At 54.1% G+C, this 23,014-nt stretch overlaps 1 protein-coding gene across 2 annotated transcripts in view; it reads left to right on the top strand.

Annotated features, from left to right (window-relative positions):
- NPRL3 (NPR3 like, GATOR1 complex subunit) overlaps window positions 1-23,014 on the top strand; it is a 28,101-nt gene that overhangs the window by 1,534 nt on the left and 3,553 nt on the right. The window contains exons 2-8 of one of the 2 annotated variants that reach the window (XM_004596583.3): window positions 1,313-1,382; window positions 4,705-4,834; window positions 6,895-6,969; window positions 13,858-14,011; window positions 15,214-15,295; window positions 20,948-21,085; window positions 21,412-21,568. In XM_004596583.3, the coding sequence (XP_004596640.2) occupies window positions 1,313-1,382; window positions 4,705-4,834; window positions 6,895-6,969; window positions 13,858-14,011; window positions 15,214-15,295; window positions 20,948-21,085; window positions 21,412-21,568 (806 nt within the window). Of the gene's footprint in view, window positions 1-1,312; window positions 1,383-3,944; window positions 3,965-4,704; window positions 4,835-6,894; window positions 6,970-13,857; window positions 14,012-15,213; window positions 15,296-20,947; window positions 21,086-21,411; window positions 21,569-23,014 lie in introns of those variants that run through there. The other variant, XM_058680425.1, reaches the window with a different exon arrangement.

Raw genomic sequence — 23,014 nt, 5'->3', positions numbered from 1 at the left:
TGCAGTGGCAGTAGGAACTAGACAAGGCTCCTGGTGCTCTGTGCTGGCGATGCTGGCATCCCGTTGGCAGTGCTGGCTCAGGTCCCAGCTGCTCTGCCTCTGCTGCAGCTCCTGCCTTCAGCCTGTTGTGGTTTTTGGAGTCCCCCAGTCACTCTGTCGATGGATGGGCAGGAGTGTGGGCCTCAGTCCCCTGTGTGGGCAGGCAGTTGGCTACTTGAGTCATGCCTGCTGCGTCTCGAGAGGCTTGTTGGGAAGCTAGGATGGCAAATGGAGTCAGGACTTGAATCCCAGCATCTTGCTAGCACAGTGGGGTGCCGCACCAATGTCTGCCCTGCTTCTTGGCTTTCTGCTGTTATGTGTTGTGAACTAAAGGCTCTAAGCACTGGCTGAAGGGTTACTTGTGCACCCTGGGCTAGATGAAGACCAGGCCAGGGCCCTGGGCAAGTGGGCCAGTGTCTGCTGTCGACCCGGAGGTCGGATCAGAAGTGCAGAGTAGCTGAGACCTAGTTAGGTACTCGGGTGGGGTGCTGGTGGCAGTGTAATCCACTTCCCCAAGTTCCTTTATAAAAACAATTCCCGGTGCCTGGCGCCGTGGCCTAGCAGCTAAAGTCCTCGCCTTGAACGTGCCAGGATCCTGTATGGGCACTGGTTCTAATCCCGGCAGCCCCACTTCCCATCCAGCTCCCTGCTTGTGGCCTGGGAAAGCAGTCGAGGACGGCCCAAAGCCTTGGGACCCTGCACCAACGTGGGAGACCTGGAGGAAGTTCCTGACTCTTGGCTTTGGATCGGCATAGCCCTGGCCATTGTGGTTACTTGGGGAGTGAATCATCGGATGGAAGATCTTCCTCTCTGTCTCTCCTCTCTGTGATCTGACTTTGTAATAAAAATAAAATAAATAAATCTTTAGAGAAAAAGCAATTCTCCATGCTATTTCTTAGAAACCATCACCTTCTTTTTTTTTCTTTTGAAAATTTCAATTTGCCATTTCAGCTGTTATAAGGATAGAATTCAGGGATATTAATTATGCTTCTTTGTTAACCCATCAGTGGTATCTATTTCCAACACTTTTTTGTCCTCCAAATGGCTGTAACAGAGGCAATTCCATCCCCTGCTGATTTCTGTGCCAACATCTTGGTTGAATTTTGGGGTCTAGAAGTCCACTGAGGCTCAGCATGTCTCCTGGGGTATCTGACATGGCATTTGAGGGCGGAACCCCATTTGCTGTGTGGGTAGAACGGGCCTCTTGTGGCTCCGCAGGGCTCCCGAGAGACCCTGTGTTTTTAGCTGTTCTCTTCTCTCTTTTCCCTCTCAGGTCAGCCGCGGAGCAGGTATGCTGTCAACAACACCGGGGACCATGCTGACGATCAGGATGGGGACTCCAGGTTAGGACTCTGTTCCCCCAGCCTGGGCAAGGCCCTCCATCCCTGCTGACCCAAATGTGGTCTCTGGGAGACCCATGCGGTTGAGGGTCACCATGCTAGCCACATCTGCTCTGGCCGTAAATCTGAGAGAGGCTGCACAGTGTCCAGTAGGACACTTAACCTGGCCAGAGGATTGGGCACGTCTTCTGGCAGCTGTGGATGCTGAGCCACAGCAGATCTGTTCTCCCCGCTTTCCCAGGGAGTGCTATGGGGCAGAAGCTAACCTAGTGGCAACTTTTATCCAAGTCTGCTTTGCAGGCTCAGGGGGAGGAGGGAAAGTTGCAAATTACCCGCACTCAGAAGGGCCTGTGTGGGGTGAAGGGCTGGTTTTCCCTGTCCCTACAGGAAGTGTAAGGTGGTGACATCCCTTCAGTTCTCTGGGAACGCTGAGGTGTTTGTCTTGCTGTGAGAGGGGATGTGGGCCACTCTGGCATAACCAGTGACTCTCCAAGGGAAGGGGCTTGGCAGATCACCCAGCAGGTGGGGCTAAAGGGGGGTGGTGGTCAAAGTCATGGGGGGGAGGGGGCGACAGAAGCTTTTGTCCCTGTCCACTGGACAGCTGTGTCTTGTCAGCAGAGCAGGGCCGTCCCCACCCCACACATTCTCCTTCCTCTGGGATCCTTTGGACAGGCGGCTAGGGACAGGCTATGTGGGGCTTTCCTCGCCAGCACGGGGTCCCTGATGACATGAGTCTCATTGCGTGGAGAGGAGTTCTCTCTATCTCTTGTTGAGATCCACGTCATTTGAAAATCTGAACACACCTGTCGATGTTCTGCATAACACCATTTAATCTCACTGTCGATTTGCAGTTAGTTGCTCTTTGGTTTTTCCTTGTTAGAATGCTATCAGCGTGCATGCCTTTATGTTTTTTTCAGAAAGGGGTGTGTTTGGATAAAAGTTGAAGAAAATAAAATTCTCCACTGTCTAAAAAAAAAAGAAAGAAAATCTGAACACATCACAGCATGTGTCAATCCCATGCTGTCCTCAGTGCTCCATGCAGGATGTGTCGCGAAGGCATGGGCAGGGCTGTTGGCAGACATTGCAGGATGTAGAGCAGGTGTCAGCCCTGGAACTGGGGATCCTGTGGAAAACTCTGATGCTCTCGCACCTTGTTTCCGCGAGTTCTGGCCACTCTACTCCTCCTGCAGGCAGATCAGGTCCTTCCATAGTCCAGCTGGACAGGATGTTGCTGCCACAAGCTTGACATGCCTGCTGGTGACCTGGGCAGGGGCAGGGCCGGTTCCTGTGTAGGGTGGTGCTCAGAGGGAGCTGTGTTTTGGATTCTGGTCTTGGGAAGTCTATGGGTTGTCTTGGCTGTTTAATGTGAGGGTATTTCAAACACTTCATGGAAACTGTTTACAGTGCAAATTCATTCCTGTGCAGGAAATTCTGACATCTATGCACGGGTTTTCTGTGATTGGCATTTTTTTTTTTGGTTTTTCTATTTTTTAATTTTATTTCTGCCAATCTTTACATAGTTAATTAGGGCACAAAAATTCAAGGGCTACAGGAAAGTGGGTAAGACTATCATTTCCACATTTTTTTTCTATATCTGGGGTAAAGGGGGAGGTAAAGGGAGAAGCCCCACCCAGTCTCCCACCCATCCCAGGTCCCCGATGTGGGACATGCTCTGAGGGTCTTGCTCAAGTGTTTTTGATAGTTCAACAGTTCTGAATTGCTGTCAGTCTCGCCGTTCCAAGCACGATGAGGTCGCTGAGGAATCCTCTGATGGACACAGTCCACCTTAGACTCTCCATTTGCCCAGTTGCCATTGGCATCTTCCATGAACTTTCTGAAGGCCCCTGTGCTGGACTCACTACTTGACAGACTGAAGTTGGGGAGCCTGAGGGAGGTGGTTTCCCTTGTGAAGATCTGGGCAGTGTGTTTTTCTTAGACCTGTGGGAGCAGCAAGGGTAGGCATGAGCCCTGTGCGTGTAGCACAGTGGACAATGGGCATGGCAGGGCGCCCAGTCTGGGTTCAGACCTCCTTTCTGTTCCCCTGCCAGTCCCTAACAGGGGCTGTGAATTCCTAAACTCCTCTGAAGGAATCCCGGTCAGATGATGCAGAGGTCCCCAGAGTCCTGGCAGCACCAGACCTGGTGTCAAAGATAGATGATGCTGCATTCCCACAGGCTTCTGCCTGAAGGGCCACATGTGATTCTGAGCAGATGGCAGCCCTACTGTTGGAAAGATAGGGACCACGCCCAGGCTCGCCTTACCCAGCCAGCTGTGATGGGTCAGCCTGCTGTCAGTGGCATGGAGCCTCCTGCATGAGGCATGGAGCCTGCTGCTGCCAAGCCTGTGTGCTTTGAACAGGCTTATTCATGTATTGTTGTTTTGTTGAGAGAGAGAGAGAGCAAGTGCATTTTCTGTCTGTTGGTTTACTTTCCAAGGGCCCACAGTGGCTGCATCCAGGCTAGGCTGAAGCCAGGGAGCCAGGGCTGCATTCGCGACCCCCACACACATGTCAGAGCCATTCCTGCTGCCTGCCGGGGGCACGTGAGGAGGAGGCTGGATACGAAGTGGGAGTAATGCGATCCCAGGTACTCTTGCTCCTGCACCTGGCAGGAGCTGCTGTATTCACAGTGGGTCTCTATATCCCAAGTTTATTCCCAGTGAAAACTAAGACAGCGGATATGTCCAGGCTAAGGAGAGGGCTGGGCAGCTGGACAGCACACATTGCTCAGCACTGTGCCCTTGCCTTCTGTGGGCCTTGGGGTGGTTGGGAGTCTGGGGCTGAGGGGTGCAGCCCACAAACCCAAGTACAGTTGGGGAGCCCCTCCAGCTGATCCCCTTTCAGAAGAAAATGACAGCTGTTTTGTTCTTTTTTAAATTTTCTTAATTGTTGAATTTTGTGGAGCCTGGAGAATGGACAGCTTGTGCTGCTGGGTGTGCTGTACAGGCTGGTGATGTCATGGCCCTGACCTCCAGTGATGTCATTCCCCTACCTCTGGTGATGTTATGACCCTGACCTGTGGTGATGTTATTCCTCTGACCTGCAGTGATGTCACATCCTGGACCTGTGGTGACATCATGCCCTGACTTGTGCTGATGTCATGCCCCTGACCTGTGGATGCCCCTATAGCACGCATCCGAGCTATAGCGATGTCCCCCTTGACTGTGGAGCCTTCAGCAGGGACCTTCGGGAGGGACCCAGTGCAGACCTCGGTCAGCAGCCCAGAGCAGAGCAGGGGCTGAGCAGCTCCCCACCCTGGCCACCGTAGGCAGTGGTGTTACACTGCTTTGTGAACTTACTTCTGTTCTACCGTTTTTTGATTTAAAGGTTTTCAGATGTTATTCTGGCAACAATTCTGGCAACCAAATCTGAGATGTGTGGCCAAAAATTTGAGCTGAAGATTGATAATGTGCGATTTGTTGGGCATCCGACGCTGCTGCAGCATGCTCTGGGACAGGTATGGTCATCCTGGGTGGGCAGGCCTGGCTCCTTGTGGGTCTGGGGCCTTGAGACTGGCTGTGCTGTCTCTGGGAAAAGCATGTGCTCTGAGCTGTGTCTTCATACATCCTCAGGGTCCAGTAGAGAAAGAGACTTGTCTCCTTGCCCCCATGCATTGGCCCCTGCCCCCTCACTTCCAGGATGTGTCTGTTCCTAGGGTGCAGAGCCGAGCTAAGCAGTGTGTGTCAAACCCTGGGCTTACTTTTTCCTCAGTAGCCGGGGCCAGTGTCCTCCGGTATTTATATACATATACACGCTCACAGACACACACACATTGGCATTGTATTGAGCCTCTGTTCAGGTCTCTGTCTGTTTAAATGTATTTGAAAGAGATAAAGACACACAGAGAGGGCCCAGCACAGTACGTTAGTGACTAAAGTCCTCATCTTGTATGTGCCGGGATCCCATGTGGGCACCAGTTCTAATCCCGGCAGCTCCACTTCCCATCCAGCTCCCTGCTTGTGGCCTGGGAAAGCAGTCGAGGATGGCCCAAAGTTTTGGGACCCTGTGCCTATGTGGGAGAGCTGGAGGAGGCTCCTGTTCCCTGACCTTGGATCAGATCAGCCCCTAGCCATTGCAGCTGCTTGTGGAGTGAGCCAGCAGATGGAAGATCTTCCTCCCTATCTCCTCCTCTCTGTATATCTGCCTTTCCAATAAAAATAATTTTTTTTAAGATTTTAAAATTTTCCTTGCAAAGTCAGATATACAGAGAGTAGGAGAAACAGAGAGGAAGATCTTCCGTCCAATAATTCACCCCCCAAGTGAGTGCAACGGCCGGTGCTACGTCGATGCAAAGCCAGGAGCCAGGAACTTCCTCCAGGTCTCCCACGCGGGTGCAGGGTCCCAAGGCTTTGGGCCATCCTCGACTGCTTTCCCAGGTTACAAGCAGGGAGTTGGATGGGAAGTGGAGCTGCCGAGATTAGAACCAGTTCCCATATGGGATCCTGGCGCGTTCAAGGAGAGGACTTCAGCTGCTAGGCCACTGTGCTGAGCCTTTTTTTTTTTTTTTTTTTAAGACACAGAGAGTGACAGAGACAGAGAAAGAAAGATTTTCCTTCCACGTGTTCACTTCCCAAATGGCCATATTGGCTGGGCCTAGATCCAGTGGAAGCCAAAAGCCAGGAGCTTCATCCAGGTCTTCCATGAGGGTCAGTACTGAAGAGGAGTATCAGCAAGGTCCTGTTGGCTACCAAGGGCCCTGGCACCCAGATCCTGCCATTGCCTTATATTGGCACTGTCAGTGAGGGTTGTTACTCAGATTCTGAAAGGTACCATGAGACACATGGGATTGGGCCACCTGCATAGGGCCCAGAGACAACTTTCTCTTCCAGGGCAGAGGGAGGTCATGGGGCAGGGCTGGAACCTGAGTGACAGGTGGTGATGCTGGCTGGCTTTGAAGGGTTCCTAGGGTCCCTTCCACCATACATGCATCCTTTGAATGCTTTGGTGCTTTTAAGAGCTGAGGGACTTGGCTCTAGAGCGAGGCCAGCATCCTCCTCACCTGGGGCCTGTGCAGGCCTCTGTTGACTTCCTCACACGAGAGTCACATTGTCTGTGAGTTGTCCTTAGGACCTGCCATCTGTGGCTGACAGCCGGGGTGGATGCAGGCAGGCAGCAATTGGGCTGAGGGTCTGGGCCCCCTGCCACAGTAAACCCTTGATAGCCTGTCTACTCTGGAAATGGTCAGCTCCCCTCTGCCAAGCTGGATGGTGCTGTGATGCCACGTGTGTGAATGTGTGTATGAGTGTGTGTGAGAGCATGTATATGTGTGAACATGTGACTGTGAGTGTGTGATTTTATGCATGTGAGCATGTACATGTATATATTTTGTGTATGTGAATGTGAGCGTGAACATGTATAAGGTGGGGTATATGCATGTATAGGTGTGAGTGTGTGTGGGTGTGAGTCTGTACATGTGTGTGAGTGTGTTTGTGTATGTGTGTATATATGTGACTGGGTGTGGGGAGTCCATGCCGCAGGCCTCCTCAGATCTCTGTCATCCCCCTACCTCTGTTACAGATTTCCAAGACGGATCCATCCCCAAAGAGGGATGCCCCCACCATGATTCTCTTTAATGTGGTGTTTGCGCTGAAGGTAAGTATGGACATGCTTGGGTTTGAGGCAGTTGGGCGGAGTCAGTGAGTGTGCTGCGTAGTCAGCTCCCACCATCCCTGGGGCTGATGGAGCCTGTGTACTAGGCCCATGACACTGGTCCCATACACTGACCCCGTGCGCTGGTCCCATACACTGACCCCGTGTGCTGGCCCCCATGACTGGCCCCGTGTACTCAGACGGTGTTGGTCATCATCAGGTGCACAGCTGAGTGACATCTACTCTGGTCACAAGCACCATCCCTCCCGTCTTCTGTCTCTCTGCATCACTCACCACCATCTCGATCCAGCTGACGGTTGTTCTCTCGTATTCCAGCCTGTCACTGTGGCTGATCTTGCCTGTCTGGCATAGACAATGTCAGGCAGTGTGCGCTGCCGAGGTCTGACCCTGTGGGTGCACGTGTCAGCGCTGCATCTCCATGTGACGTCCAGTCACTTCCTGTGTGTGGATGGACACTGCAGCTGTTTCTGAGTTGGGACAGTTAAGAATCAGTGCCTCTGTGGGCGTTAGTGTGTGATGTTCTGGCACGTGCATGCTTTGTTGCTCTTGGATTCCTGCTGAGAGGGGAATTCTGGGCCCTGTGGCAGCTGTGTCCACCCTGCAAGAAAAGCCCAAAGCATGCTCCCCTGGGTCTACACTGTCCCTCATCTACCTCAGATTGAACATATCCTCATCAAAACTGCATAGGCTGTTTTTAAAAATGAAGTCATTGTTTTTAAAAGTTTTTTTTTTTTTAAAATATTATTTAGTTTTATTGGAAAGACAGATTTACAGAGAGGAGAGACAGAGAAAGATGTTCTGTCTGCTCTTTCACACCCCAAGCAGCCACAGCAGCTGGAGCTAAGCCAGTTTGAAACCAAGAGCCTAGAGCCTCATCTGAGTCTCCCACATGGGTGCAGGGCCCAAGGCTTTGGGTCATCCTCCACTTATTTCCCTGGCCACAAGCAGAGAGCAGGATGGGAAGTGGAGCAGCTGGGACATGAACTGGTGCCCATATGGGATCTGAGTGACTGAGCCACTGAGCCATCACACCGGGCCCTAAAAGATATTTCTTTTGACTTCTACTCTGGAGGTGCAAGGTCAAGGGCTGCCTCTTTTTTTTTTTTTTTTTTTTTTTTTTTTAGGATTGATTTTGTTTTCATTCCAAAGTTAGATACACAGAAAGCAGGAGAGACAGAGGAAGATCTTCTACCCACTGGTTCACTCCTCAAGTGGCAGCAATGGCCTGAGCTGCGATCCAAAGCCAGGAGCCCTGAGGCTCCTCTAGGTTTACTGCATGGGTGCAGGGTCTCAAGGCCTTGGGCCATCCTCCAGTGCTTTTCAAGGCCACAAGTAGGGAGCTGGATGGAAAGTGGAGCAGCTGGGATTCAAACTGCCACCCATATGGGATCCTTGCATGTAAGGTGAGGACTTTAGCCACTAGGTTACTGCACCAGGCCCTGGTGCTGCCTTCTTACTGGCAGGGGACATCATGCGGCAAGAGCCAGGAGGACTTTGTGTGTTCCCACAGGCATGTGTCTGTTCTAAGATTTTGTGTGTTTATTTATTTGAAAGGCAGAGTGACAGATAAAGGGGCAGGGCAGAAAGAGACTGCATCTGCTGGTTCACTTCCCAAGTGCCTGCAGGGCTGGGCTAGGGTGGGAGCCTAGAGCAGGGACTCTCATGTTCTGTGTTGGCAGGCAGCTGGGTTCAGCCTTGAGGGCTGTGATGGGCATGCAAGGAGCTTCATTCTCGGGCCAGATGGCTCCCCCTGGGAGGTTATTCCTTGTGGCAGTTCCCAGCTTTGTCTTAAACCTGACTTGTCATGATGTCTGTGAACCCCATCAGCCAGAACAGTTGCCCTGAGTAAGGGCTGGACTATATCATGGAAGGACCTTAACATTCCTGGGATTGGTGTGTGTATGACTGGCAGATAATGGAGTCCGCTGGAATCCTCCTCTGTATTCTGGGTGTTGGTGACCGCTACACTGGCTGGTTGTGGACATGCAGGACCGAGACAAGGTCTCAGGGCTGCCCTGAAGGGTCAAGTGCTGCTCAGCCTGGGTCAGAACTGCAGGAAGGTGATTTGGTGAGGAGACCACAAGGCTCCCTGGAAATGACTCAGAATGCAAACAGTTGTGGAGAACAGCTTGGTCTCCAACTGCCCAGGGATGGTGAAGCATTCCTGAGGCCTGTGGTTCTGGGGGTGCTGTACCCTCCTGTTGCACCTCATTACTGTCTGTATTCTTACATACCCTTGGGCTTTTATGTAATGTGAATGAGAACCAGCAAGTGAATTAGCAAACCCAGGATGAATGCTGTCCATCTGTGAGTCCTGGCCAGGCCCGGGATGGGCTCTGAGCAGCAGCTCCACCTCTCCCAGATGTTGTGAGCAGCTTCTCGGCTCATGGGTGCAGGGGGCCCTTCCCAGGTGCAGCTGGGACTCCGACTACACCCATATGAGATGCTGGTGCTGCGGCTGGCTGCTTTAGCATCTACACTACAGTGCCAGGCCCATGAAGAAACAAGGCTCAGTCTAGTTTCATTCCCCGAGTGCCTGTGTTTGACCACAGAAGAACAAGCCAGGGCTGCAGCTTGGACATAGGAACTCAGTCCATATTCCTCACACGGGCAGCAGGAGTCTGGCGGTCTGAGTCTTCACCACTGTTTCCCAGGTCTGCATTAGTGGGCAGCCGAGCCCACTGTGGGGTGTGGACACCCTGACAAGCAAGCCAAACATCTTATGATCACAGAATGTGGTGGCTCCACTGTGTGTGTGTGTGTGTGTGTGTGTGTGTGTGTGAGAGAGAGAGAGAGAGAGAGAGAGAAGGCCAGGGCCTGGATAGTGACCGGGCCAGGTAACAGGACACGGGGATACCCAGGGCCTTGGCTGCTGTGCTGCTGAGCGGGGTGAGGGGAGGGGCAATTGAGTCATGTGCAGTTAGCTCTAGGGTGGGCAGAGATTTTTGTTTTATTTTTTTGAAGAGGTATTTATTTAAAAGGTAGAATAATAAAGAGGCAGGGAGGGACGTGGACATCTTTCATCTACTGCTTCATTCCTCAAGTGGCCACAACAGACCAGAGCCAACTGCTGCTGCTGCTTTTTATTTTTTAAGATTAGTTTGTTCGGGCCCGGCACTGTGGCCTAGCAGCTAAAAGTCCTCGCCTTGAATGCGCCGGGATCCCATATGGGCGCCGGTTCTAATCCCAGCAGCTCCACTTCCCATCCAGCTCCCTGCTTGTGGCCTGGGAAAGCAGTCGAGGACGGCCCAATGCTTTGGGACCCTGCACCCGCGTGGGAGACCCGGAAGAGGTTCCTGGTTCCCGGCCTTGGATTGGCGCACACCGGCCCGTTGCTGCTCACTTGGGGAGTGAATCATCGGATGGAAGATCTTCCTCTCTGTCTCTCCTCCTCTCTGTATATCTGACTTTGTAATAAAATAAAATAAATCTTTTTTTTAAAAAAAAGATTAGTTTGTTCATTTCAGATGCAGTCAGAGAGGGAGGAGCAGGAGGAGATGGATTTCATTCCCAGTTAACTGCAGGACTGGGTCTGGGGCTAGAGGACCAAAGCCAGGAGTTTCAGCTGGGTCTCCCACGAGGGTGTCAGAGGCCCAATGACTTGGACCATCCTCCACTGCTTTCCTAGATACTGAGAGGGAACCGGATGGAAAATGAAGCAGCTAGGACTCAAACTGGTGACCTTATGGGATGCTGGCATCGCAGGTGGTGACTTAACCCATTGTGCCTCAGTGTTGGCCCTGCTTTTCTTCTTTCCAGCAGTTATTTTAAGTTTCACATGTTTTGGGGATCAGGTATTTAATGCAGTGGCTAAGGCCCCACTTGGGGTGCTGGCATTGAGTTTCAGGCTCCTGGCTCTGGCCTTGCCTAACCCTGGCTATTGCAGGTGTTTGGGGATTGCTCAGCAGGTGGAGAACACTTCTTTCTATCTGCCTTTCACACTTACAAACATTTTTGAAGAAGTTTTTCAATGTATATTTTTTCATATAACCTAAGAGAATAGTTGAGCCTCAGCGCTCTGAGGTCCCCAGTCATTACCTTTGCCCCCCGGCTCCACCTGTGTCCCGTCTGTCCACATTGCAGGGCAATAGGCTTTACAGGCCTTCCTGACTCATGCTCTGGAAGGTATGGTCCTCAAACGTGTGCCAGTGCTGGTGGAACAAGCTGGTATTGGCAACTCACCAGCTGTGGTCCCTGTCCAGGCTGGCATTGAGTCACTGGTTGGGGTGCAGCCCCTTACCACCTGTGGTGTTTCTCGGCTCTGCCAGTACCAAGCTGGTCCTCGCTCTGTCGTGTCACCTGTCCATTGTGTAGACAGTTTGTTCCTGTATTCCCTGAAGGGTCAGGTTTTGGGGTGACACCCTGGGCTTGATGCCATCTCGGAGAGTTTCACTAGGTACTCTTGTGGGGGCCCTCATCACTTTTTTTTCTTAAGATTTACTTATTTTTATTTGAGAGGCAGATTTACAAAGAGAAGAGACAGGTAAGTACTCCCATCTGCTGGTTCACTCCTCAGATGGCTACAATGGCCAGAGCTGAGGTGATCCAAAGCCAGGAGCTTTTTCCAGGTCTCCTTTTTGGGTGCAGGGGCTCCAGGGCTTTAGACTGTCCTCCACTAATTTCCCAGGCCTGAAGCAGGGAGCTGGACAGGAAGTGGAAAAGCTGGACATGAACCAGATGCCACCAGCACTGTATGTTGAGGATTAACTCGTTGAGCCACCATGGCTCTCTCTAACACCTCCTTCCCCCCAGGAAGCCCTGCATATAGCAGCATGTGGCCTCCCCTTGGAGAGACACCAGGTCCGTGCCCTGCAGGCTACTTTCTCCCTCCCTACCCACACCAGGTCTGTGCCCTGCAGGCTGCTGTCTGTCTCCCCCGCACCCCACCCCCGGGTCGTGCTCTGCAGGCTGCAGAACACCCTGCTTGTGCAAGTGGGCCTTGCCTGAGGCAGCACCAGCACATACACCTGGGAGGGTCAGGTGATGCAGTGTGGCTTGGTCACTTGAGAGTAATGGTCCAGGTCCACCATTATTGTCCTTCTCTGCTTTGGTGGCAGGAGTATTTTTACACAGATTCTTCTAAATGTGTAGTTTGGGGGCTCAGTATTGTGACATTGAGGTACTACTGCTGCTGTCTGCAGTGCAGGTGGTGTTTTATGTCCTGGTTTATATCTAGGATGCATAGGACATTAGGAACCTTCTGGCTGCTCTACTTCCCATGCAGCTCCCTGCTCCTGGCCCATCAAGGATGCACAAAACATGGATGGAGCTTCCGGCTACTGACTCTGGCCTGGCTCAGGCCTGCTTGTTGTGGCCACTTGAGCTCTCTCTCGCTCTCTCTCCCTCTCTGTCTGTGCCTGTCTCTATATATATAACTCTGACTTTCAAGTAAGTGATAAATTGTTTATAATGATTAGTAATTCACTGTATAGTTTGTAGGTGTCCTGCCAGCTGCCCTGCAGTCCCAGGGACCCTGTGGAGGGTGTATCTTCAGCTGCAGGGCACTGGTGGCAGAGCTTGCTATGCAGCTCACCCAGGATCCGCGCGTGAGTGACCACTGCATCTGCTGAGAGAACAGGAAAGCTTCAGTCCCAGGGGCATAATGTGCTCCACCCCCCAGGCCTGCATTCTGTTCAGATAAGCAGGAGGGTATCAGCTGCACCATTTGCCCTCTGCCCCTGAGGGTGAGTCAGCACCCTCTTGGCTTCCAAAAGCTCTGAGTCATGGTTGGTGCAATTATCAGCTCCCAGAGTCTCTGCAGCTGCACACTCCACTCATGGCCTGGGTGAAGGACCTGCTGGTTCCTGAGGGCCAGCTCCCTGGCTGCCCTGGGCCAGATGGACGGGTTCTAGGCCTGGAGCTGCAGGCTTCTCTTGTTAACAGGGTCTTTCTGCTCCAGAGCTTCGCAGCCCAAAGTTCAGAAAGTGCTTGGAGCTGCCCTGACACTGTGACATGTTGTTGCTGAACTCCCACTTGGAACCAGAGTAACCACACGCACTTCTGCTGGCTTTGCCCTGGTGCCTCCCTCAGGAGCATGTTCAAGTCTAACTCATTTCCTTTGCTCAGGTCTGTCCCGCACAGGGAGGGCCTCATCAGCCCTGCACGGCTCTGCCCCAAGTCCACACGTGATCTCCAGTTGGGGAGGAGGTTTGCTGGCCTGTGGCTTCAGGCCCCTCCAGGTCCCTCAAGCACACCTTGCCTCTGCACCTGTCCCTTGTGGAACGCATCAGCTGGCTGTCTGAGGCTGCTGCTGCTTGGTTTTCTAGGACCCCCACAGACCTCCCGTCCATATGAAGTGCAGCATCTCTCAGGCTCCCTGAGCCCTGTCAGCTCTCTGATAGTTCTGGCGTGTCCCCCACCATGGCACCTCCTGGGCCCATCCTGCAGGGATTGTGAGGGTCCTGGCAGCTGGCTTTACTGCTGGTGGACTGAGGAGACCAGAAGCCAGGTCCTCAGCGGCGAGGCCTTGAAGAGCGGCAGTTTCTCATAGCTGGAGTTTTGCTGTGCACACATGTGACCTCCTTTGAAACTGCACAACCACTTGTGGCCTGTGTGCCTGCCTTCTTTTTAAACAGTAGCTGCCTACTCTTTAAACTTGATTATTAATCATTTAGACGGCACAGCAACAGAGACTGACAGACTAGAGAGATCCCTCCCCGTGCCCACACCAAAACCGGAAGTCTGAAACTCAGTCTGGTCTCCCTTATGGGTAATGGAACATGGTACTTAGAGACAATGGTTGCCTCCCAGGGCTTGCTCTAGCAGGAGCTGAGGTTGCAGGGAATCTGGCATCCCATGTGCCGTCTGCAGCAGCTGAGCCAGACACGCGTTGCTGTGTGTACATGGGTCTCGGCATGCTCTCTGCTGCAGGCTAATGCTGACCCGTCAGTGATCGACTGTCTGCACAATCTGTCCCGGCGCATTGCTACGGTGCTGCAGCACGAGGAGCGCCGTTGCCAGTACCTCACGAGGGAGGCCAGGCTGATCCTGGCGCTGCAGGATGAGGTGTCCACTGTGGCAGACGGTAAGTGGGGCTGGGCTGGATCAGGCCTCCCTGTTTGAACAGCAGAGCAGCTGGCGTGGTGGTGACCTGGGCCCTGGTAATGGCGTCCCAGCAGCCCACAGGGCACACAGGTCTGGCACAAGAGCTGGAAGAGGGGCACAGCTGAGTGTCAGGCTGGTGGGGCCCTGGGCACACCCTCCTAGTGCCACTTGGGTGTTTTTTTCTTACAGATTTATTTATTTTTATTGGAAAGGCAGATAACAGAGAGGAGGAGAGACAGAGAGGAAGATCTTCCATCCGATGGTTCACTCCCCAAGTGACCACAATGGCTGGAGCTGAGCCAATCAGGAGCCAGGAGCTCTTCCAGGTCTCCCACGCGGGTACAGGGTCCCAAGGCTTTGGGCCATCCTCAACTGCTTTCCCAGGCCTCAAGCAGGGAGCTGGATGGGAAGTGGAGCCGCTGGGATTAGAACCCGTGCCCATATGGGATCCTGGAGCATTCAAGGCGAGGACCTTAACCACTATGCCATTGCGCCAGGCCCCACTTGGGTTTGTTTTTAAGTCAGAGAGAGAGAGACAAGAAAAGACAGATCTGGTTTACTCCCCAGATGACCACAGCAGCCTGGACTGGGCCATGGTAAAGTCGTGAGCTGGGAGCGTCTTCTGGGTCTCCCACACGGGTGCAGGGTCTCATGGCTTAGGGCTGTCCTCTGCTACTTTCCCAGGCCACAAGCAGGGAGCTGGAAGGGAAGTGGAGCAGCCAGGATACAAACTAGCACCTATATGAGAACCCAGTGCAAGCAAGGCAAGGACTTTAGCCACTAGGCTATTACACCAGGCCCCCTGAGTCTCATTTTTAAATGTTTGTTTCCATCTACTTGAAAGCCAGAGTGACAGAGGAGAGAGGGAGAGGGAGAGGGAGGGAGAGATCTTCCATCTTGAGACGAGTAGGCCATGCTGGAAGTGGGGGCCTGGGATTGCACATAGGTTGCTGTGTGCATGGTGGAGATCCACCCAGTCAAGCCATCACCCAGGAGGCACCAGCAGGAGGCAGCCCCTCTGATAGGTGGTGTGGATGGCCCACCCTGAGAATGATTTGTGTTCCAGTGGCAGCAGGGGGCTTTCTGCTGCTGGTTTAGAGGCCCTCACAGTTCTTCCTAGGGCAGACGTATTGAGAAATGTTGTGCCTTGTAGCTCCAAATCCCGCATTGTGGTTCTTGCAGCAGGTGAAAGTCCCCCGTCTCCGTTCCGTCACATTCTGCCCAAGTGCAAACTGGCCCGGGACCTGAAGGAGGCTTACGACAGGTAGGACAGTGTCTGGGGTCTCAGGGGCTCCTGGGTGGGTCCTGGCGAGAGAGCGTGGGTCAGGGCGGCTCTCTGACCATTTCTAGCATGCTAAGGACATCTCCAGAGTCGTTTTAAAGTGACCCTGAAGTCAGTGTCTGGAAGTCTAGTGGACTTTGGCTGAGGCATGCAATGACACACAGGCAGGTTCATGGCCTGCTAGGTGAGCGTCATCCATTCCTCTCCCGTGGAGAGGCCACAGCTCAGCAGCCCATGCTGCAGAGGCTGAGGTCTGGGCAACAGTTGAGTTGCACCAACTCTGCCAAGTATGGACAAGAAGGGGCATCCATCTGGGTGCTGGGCTGGAGCCTGGATCCAGCGCCAGCTGTGGACTGCCAGGGCTGCACCCCGCTAACTGCCCACCCCTCAGCAGCCTTGCCTGCGTGCTTGCCTGCCTGCTTGCCCCACTGCCCTCTGAAGCCCTGGAGAGGGGCACTCAGCTGGCAGCTGGTGCAGCTGGTGAAGCCTTTCCTAGGCACTCAGCAGCATGGGCCTGGCTGTCTGCCTACTTGCTCTCCACCATCCCTTCAGTTCAGCACCTCTTCCCAGGCCTCCCTCCTGGCCCTGGGCACTCCCAGCTGCAGGGAGGCCTGGCCTGGGGGCTCCATCTGCAGGGAGGCCTGGCGCTGGGCACTCCCAGCTGCAGGGAGGCCTGGCCTGGGGGCTCCAGCTGCAGGGAGGCCTGGCCTGGGGGCTCCAGCTGCAGGGAGGCCTGGCCTGGGGGCACCAGCATGCACACACATGGCTATGCATTTCCCCACACTGCTTGCTCATGAGGTATCTGGGGAATTTTTCCGAGTGTGAAGGAAGAAGGGAAACACATCCCTGTGATCACTTTAGCATTTTGGTAATTTACTTCAGTTATTTTTTTTTAAAGATGTATTTATTGGGCCCGGCGGCAGCGTGGCCTAGCAGCTGAAGTCCTCGCCTTGAACGCCCCGGGATCCCATATGGGCGCCGGTTCTAATCCCAGCAGCTCCACTTCCCATCCAGCTCCCTGCTTGTGGCCTGGGAAAGCAGTCGAGGACGGCCCAAAGCCCTGGGACCCTGCACCCGCTTGGGAGACCTGGAAGAGGTTCCTGGCTCCTGGCTTTGGATTGGCGCACACTGGCCGTTGCGCTCACTTGGGGAGTGAATCATCGGATGGAATATCTTCCTTTCTGTCTTTCCTCCTCTCTGTATATCTGACTTTGTAATAAAAATAATAAATAAATCTTAAAAAAAGAGATGTATTTATTTTTATTGGTAAGGCAGATAACAGAGAGGAGAAGAGACAGAGAGGAAGATCTTCCATCCGATGGTTCACTCCCCAAGTGACCACAATGGCTGGAGCTGAGCCAATCAGGAGCCAGGAGCTCTTCCAGGTCTCCCACGCGGGTGCAGGGTCCCAAGGCTTTGGGCCATCCTCAACTGCTTTCCCAGGCCTCAAGCAGGGAGCTAGATGGGAAGTGGGGCCGCTGGGATTAGAACCCGTGCCCATATGGGATCCTGGAGCATTCAAGGCGAGGACCTTAACCACTACACTATCGCGCCGGGCCCTACTTTGGTCATTTTAACTTCACTTTTTGAAAGGTCCCATATACATGCAGTCTGAAGATCAGTGTCCTTGGTGCAGGCAGCCCTGCTGTCCCTTGGGACAGTGTGTGCTTTGCCTGCCCTTTGTGTGAGTCAGCAGGGACTCATGCCCTGTGGCTCTGGCTGCTTCAGGCAGTCTGTGCTGCCCAGCACATTGCCCCTTTTTTCTCGGTGTGCCTGTGGTTCTGGGGGAAGTTTTTCACTGGCAGCTCCTGTCCCCTTGCTCGGCCTCCCTGGGGTTGGCGAACCATGCCAAGTGGTCACTTTGGTTGCTTGTCTCTCCTGCTTCAAGGGCCACCTTAGGCCTGACCCGGCCGGGACTTTGCAGTCTTTGTGGTGCAACCTTGCTGATGCCTCATGGCATCCTAGTGGCATTTTCTCTGTGGGAAGGTGACTGCACGCCTGTCTTGAGCTGTTGGCTGTCAGAAATTGTTGCCCTGTTGAGCCAGGACCTGCAGCCTTGACTAGGATTAGCCAGCAGGGAAATAAGCCAATGCCATTCATATTTCTGAATGAAATGGCTGGTGGTTTGCTGGGTTTGAGTCCCCTGAAAGTCGGGAGCATGCTGGGTGGCTCCAACAGGAGGCATGCCAGCGCCACCTGCTGGATGTGAGCTTCAGTGTCTGCAATCTGGGGTTTGGGCAAAGGTTTCCTGCTGTTGGCACTTGCTTGCTTCCTGAGCCCAGGATGGTGCTTCCCAGGCTGGAGGTCCAGCCCACCCGGCTTCCTGGCCGAGGAATGCTGGGAGCTGGGCTGCTCTGGCATGAAGCTAGGCAGCCCCACGCCCACACCCCTTCACTCCCCAGGAGCCTCTGGTTGCAGGCTCCTCTCTGCCCACCAATCCATGGTTGACGTGAGGGTCTGGCTCACCTCTGCCCCTGAGTGACAGGCCACAACTTTGTGCTGAGTGGGGGACACTGAACGTACCTATTGGCTAAGTGGCACAGAGCACAAGTGTGTGCCCGTGGCTTTCTGCTGGCCCTCAGTAGAGGGTGTCTCAGACTGAAAGAGCACAGTTGTGAGACTTAGCAAAGGAGATGTTCTGCATTGCTACCATATATATATTTGATGGAACTGGTACCATTGTGTAGCATGCTAATCCTCTATCTGTGGTGCCAACATCCCACATGGGTCCAATTTCAAGTCCTGGCTGCTTCACTTCCCATCCAGTTCCCTGCTTGTAACTTGAGAAAGCAGTAGAGGATGGCCCAAGGCCTTGGACCCTGCACCCATGTGGGAGAGCTTGAAGAAGCTCCTGGCTCCTGGCTTTGAACCAGCTCAGCTCTGGCCAGTATGGCCATTTGAGGAGTGGACCAGGGTGTGAGGCCTCGAGAAGCTACTGCAGCTCTCCAGCTGTCCTGGCAGCTTGTCCCTCCGGGGAGCCCATGGGTGACAGCTGCTCACTTATCCTGTGGTCATCAGGCTGTGTGCCCAGGAGGGCAAGGACATGGTTCCCTTTCTGCCAAGCCCTTGCGCTCAGTGTGGACAGGACATGACTCTGAGTTTCACAAGGCATGCCAGGCTCAGGCTCGGCTGCTGCTGAGTGTCCACTGAGGTGCTACCCCGTGTGCATACCAGCACCAGTGTCTGCAACATAGGGAGGACTTGGGTGCACAGGACACAGGTCTCCATCCCAGGAAGGAGAAGACCACTGAAGAGTGCAGAAAGGGAAGTCCCTGTTCCCAGCTTTCTCAGGAACCGGGAAGCAGGTGCATGGGGGAGATAAGGGTGGGAGCCGCCACTGCCCTTGCAGTCATGTCAGGGGGCTGAGCTGGGGGTGGGGAGCTGGAGGGGGAGCTATCTCAGGCTGCAGGCGCAGTAGTGTGAGCTGTGTGGAGCCTGGATCGCCTGGGAGGGCGGGGTGGGAGCTATCTCCGACTGCAGGCGCTGCAGTGTGAGCTGTGTGGAGGCTGGGTGACCTGGGAGGGCGTGCTGGGCCTCCAGGCTGTTTTCCTTCCTTTTCTTTTTCATAAGTTGAGGTGTGAAGAAAATGTGAACTTTTAAACAGTTTTTTATTTCCTGTGACAGCGAGATGTCCTAGTTCTCTGCCTTATTTCCCAAGTGCCCACAGCAGTCAGGAGCAGGTGGTGTCAGGAACTGACTCACTGGGTTGTGATGCTCAGCAGGAGCGAGAATCCAAGGCAGACTAGGACACAGACTCAGCACTGTGATGTGGGGTGAGGGGCTTCCCACCAGGGGCTTGCCTTGTCTTTTTCTTTTCTTTTGTAATTTTATTGATTTCAAAGGCAAAGATGGGATGGTGTTGTGGTGTGGCAGGTTAACCCATCACCAAGGGCACAAGTATCCCATGTGGGCAAAAGTTTGTGTCCCAGCTGTGCCACTTCTGATTGAGCTACCTTCTAACACCCTGGAGCAGGCAGTTGCAGGGGGGCTGGTGTGGTGGCTCAATTGGCTGATTCTGCAAACACTTGCATGTGCCAGCATTCCATATGGGCACCCGTTAGTGTCCCAGCTGCTCCCCTTCCCATCCAGTTCCTTGCTTGTGGCCTGGGAAAGCAGAGGAGGGTGGACCAAAGCCTTGGGACCTTACACCCGTGAGGGAGATCTGGAAGAAGCTCCCGGCTCTCTAGCTGCTGTGGCCAGTTGGGGAGTTGGGGAGTTGGGGAGTGACCCAGCACATGGAAGATCTTTGTCTTTCCTTCACTCTGTAAATCAAACAAATAAGTCTTAAAAAACAACAAGGTCTTGCACAGTAGCCTAGTGGCTAAAGCCTTTGTCTTGCATGTGGTAGAATCCCATACGGGCACCGGTTCATATCCCAGCTATTCCACTTCCCTTCCAGCTCTCAGCCTGTGGCCTGGGAAAGTAGTCGAGGCCCAAAGCTTTGGGACCCTGCACCCACATGGAAGACCCAGAAGCTCCTGGATCCTGGCTTCAGATTGGCTCAGTTCTGGCCATTGCAGCCACTTGGAGAGTGAACCAGTGGATAGAAGATCTTTCTCTGTAGATCTGACTGTCTGACTTTCCAAGAAAAACAAATCTTAAAAAATTGTAAAATAAAAATAAACATGCAGTGGCGTATATCCCAAGCGCCAGGGTCCCTGTCCACACATGTGGGAGACCCAGACGGAGGTCCTGGCTTTGGCCTGGTCTAACCCTGGCTGTAACAGCCATTTGGGGAGTGAGGCAATAAATGGAAGATCTCTTTCAAGTAAATCAATGAGCCTTTTTGTTTTGTTTTGAAAGGCAGAGTTACAGAGAGGAAACACAGAAAGATCTTCCATTTGCTCGTTCACGTCCCACATGGCCACAGTGGCTGGAGCTGAGCTGATCTAAAGCCAGGAGCCAGGAGCTTTTTCCTGGTCTCCCATGTGGGTACAGGGTCTAAGGCTTTGGGCCATCTTCTGCTGCTTTCCCAGGCCATAGGCAAGGAGCTGGATCAGAAATGGAACTGCTGGGACTTGAACCAAGACCCATATTGAGGGCCAGCCCCAAACAATTTTTTTTTTAAAGAAGAAGAAACAACAGCAACAAAAAAGAGAGGTAGCCTTGGCTGCTGTCCAGGTGGGGGATGTGCTAGAAGCTGGAAGAGGTGCCTGCACAGCACACTGGTATGGGGGAGTGGGGAGCAGGTAAGATGTGGGCCACCCAGCGCCACCTGGTGGACCTGAGCCTCAGCGTCTACAATCTGGGGTTTGGTGTGAAGGCAGATCTAGGCAGAGCCGGCAGATGGCACTGCTGGATGAACCAGTGCCGTGCCACTTAGGGATTGTGTGACTGAGATATCGAAACTTCTTGCCTTAGAATCTGGACCTGAATCCGTGAGGGAACAGCCAAGAAGTGCTTTTCTTCAGGGGCCTGGGATGGGTGGACCACACACATTGCCCTCAGGGCCCTCCTGGCATCTGTGGGGTGTCATGTCTCACTGCCTTCGCACCTGTATGCAGGTGTGCAGAGTAAGCCTCTTCACAGGGATGTGTGCTGGGCATGGATGAATGCCAGGACACAGACAGTCCTTGCACCAGTCCTATGGGGCCGGGCAGGGGCAGCTGCGCTAACAGCACCCTCTCTCTGCAGCCTGTGCACCTCTGGCGTGGTGCGGCTCCACATCAACAGCTGGCTGGAGGTGAGCTTCTGTTTGCCCCACAAGATCCACTATGCTGCGTCCAGCCTCATCCCCCCCGAGGCCATAGAGCGCAGCCTCAAGGCCATCCGGTGAGTGCCCAGCCCTACACACTCCCCAGAGGCTCTTCTGCCATGCTGGTTCTGGAAATTCCCTGTTCTTGCTGCTGAGTCACGCCTCAGCCTTGGGCAGTTCCCCAAACATGGCTGTCATCCATGCTCATCTCACAAGCCCTGGGCTAATGACCTTCCTCCTTCAGGTTGCCCTGGGGCTCATTATACATCTGTGCCCACACACCTGCAGGTCGGCCTGCCTTCTGTGCCCACACACCTGCAGGACGCCCCACCTGTCTGTGTGCACACACCTACAGGTTGGTCTGCTGTCTGTGTGCCTGGTAGACTTGTGACTCTCTCTGTAGCCCGTACCATGCCCTGCTGCTGCTCAGTGACGAGAAGTCCCTGCTTGGAGAGCTCCCTGTCGACTGCTCCCCAGCCCTGGTACGTGTTATCAAGACCACGTCTGCTGTGAAGAACTTGCAGCAGCTGGCCCAGGACGCTGACCTGGCTTTGCTGCAGGTATGACCCTGGGCCCTCATGGCTGGGAAGGAGGGGCCCACAGCGAAAGGGTGGTTCTGGGGCTTCAGAGATGCCTGCCACCTTGTGTGTCACACCCCGGGACCCAGTGCAGCCGAGAGCAGCTGCACAGTCTGCCATGGTCCTATGCAACTCCTGGGTTGGTGTGAGGTTTGGGGCTGGTTTGTCGAGTCGGCTGCAGGAGACAGGAAACAAGATGCCCCCAGCGTCAGGCCACAGCCCCAAGGACTGCCCAGGCCAGGAGACCAGCTTGTGGGGGCCGGAAGCTCTTACACAGACCAGTTTGGCCGGTAGCCTCACACACTGGGTATGCCTGTGGCAGCTGTGCCGTCTCATGCCAATGCCTTTCTACCTGTGGGCTGGTCAGATGCAGGGCCCCCAGCCTCACCACAGGCAGGAAGCATGGGGGCCAGGAACAGGGGCTCCTGACCCTGCAGCCTTGTCCCTGTGATGGCTAGTGATCCACGAGCCACCAGGGGCAGCAGAGGCCCAGTTCAGGGAACTGGGTCCCGCCCAGGCCGCCCCAAAGCATCTCTTCCTCTGTTCCTGTTCCTTTATCTGTCCTGGGAATAGCACTGGGCAGACTGCCCCTTGGACTGCACATGCAGTGAGGACTCCCATGTGCGGCCCGCAGCCTAGCACCACCCTGGGCAGTGGCTGTGGCCCTCTGTGCTGCCACACGCCTCACTCTAGCCTTGGTGCCCACTAATGTCGCTTTGGTGTCCCCATGCATCCCAGTCTAGCCTGGTGAGAAGGCTGTTGGCTTCCATGCGGCCTCCCTGCTGAACTTAATGCTGGACGAAGCCTGGCTCCCCGCTGCACTGACCTCCCGAGGGGACCAGGGTGGTGCTGCTGGACCAGGCAGTTGCATGTCCCTTATGTTCCAACTCAGCCAAGAGGACCAAATGTGGGAACATTTAGATACTGTTTCTTAGTTCAGGGTGCAGGAAAAGTGCCCATGATCCCCGTCCCAGAAGTGCATTTCTGGGTCATGCCCACCAGGCACCCCTACCCTTGGCAGGGCTGTATTCACAACCTTGTACCCTCTGAGTGTTGAGGTGGCAAATGCACCCTGGTGGCTGCCATGTCCCCAGGGGGCAGGGGGAGGTGACCTGTGCAACCTCCTGAGGCTCTCCTGTGGTTCTGGCCCCTGTGCTCTGGGACCTGGCCCCCTGGGGCGTGGGGTACCCCAAGGGTCCCCTGGGAACGATTCCTGGCATCTGAGGACCTGTGGAGGACAGTGGCACATTGGGGCAAATGACTTGGTGCCTTAGGGTGATGGACTCTGGTGAGTGGGCGAGTGCCTGACTCACAGCACTCCAGATGCCTTCATGTCTGGGGCCTTAGCCCCAGGACAGCATCAGTCCTACTGGAAGCTGTGGTGTCTGGCAGGCCATGCTCCCAGGCCTGGTGGGAGGGGGAAGGTGT

This window comes from Ochotona princeps, chromosome 24 (genome assembly GCF_030435755.1).
Source record: "Ochotona princeps isolate mOchPri1 chromosome 24, mOchPri1.hap1, whole genome shotgun sequence".
Taxonomy (NCBI): domain Eukaryota; kingdom Metazoa; phylum Chordata; class Mammalia; order Lagomorpha; family Ochotonidae; genus Ochotona; species Ochotona princeps.
The sequence above is the reverse complement of the archived record's forward strand: the minus strand, read 5'-3'. Positions and strand labels throughout refer to the sequence as shown.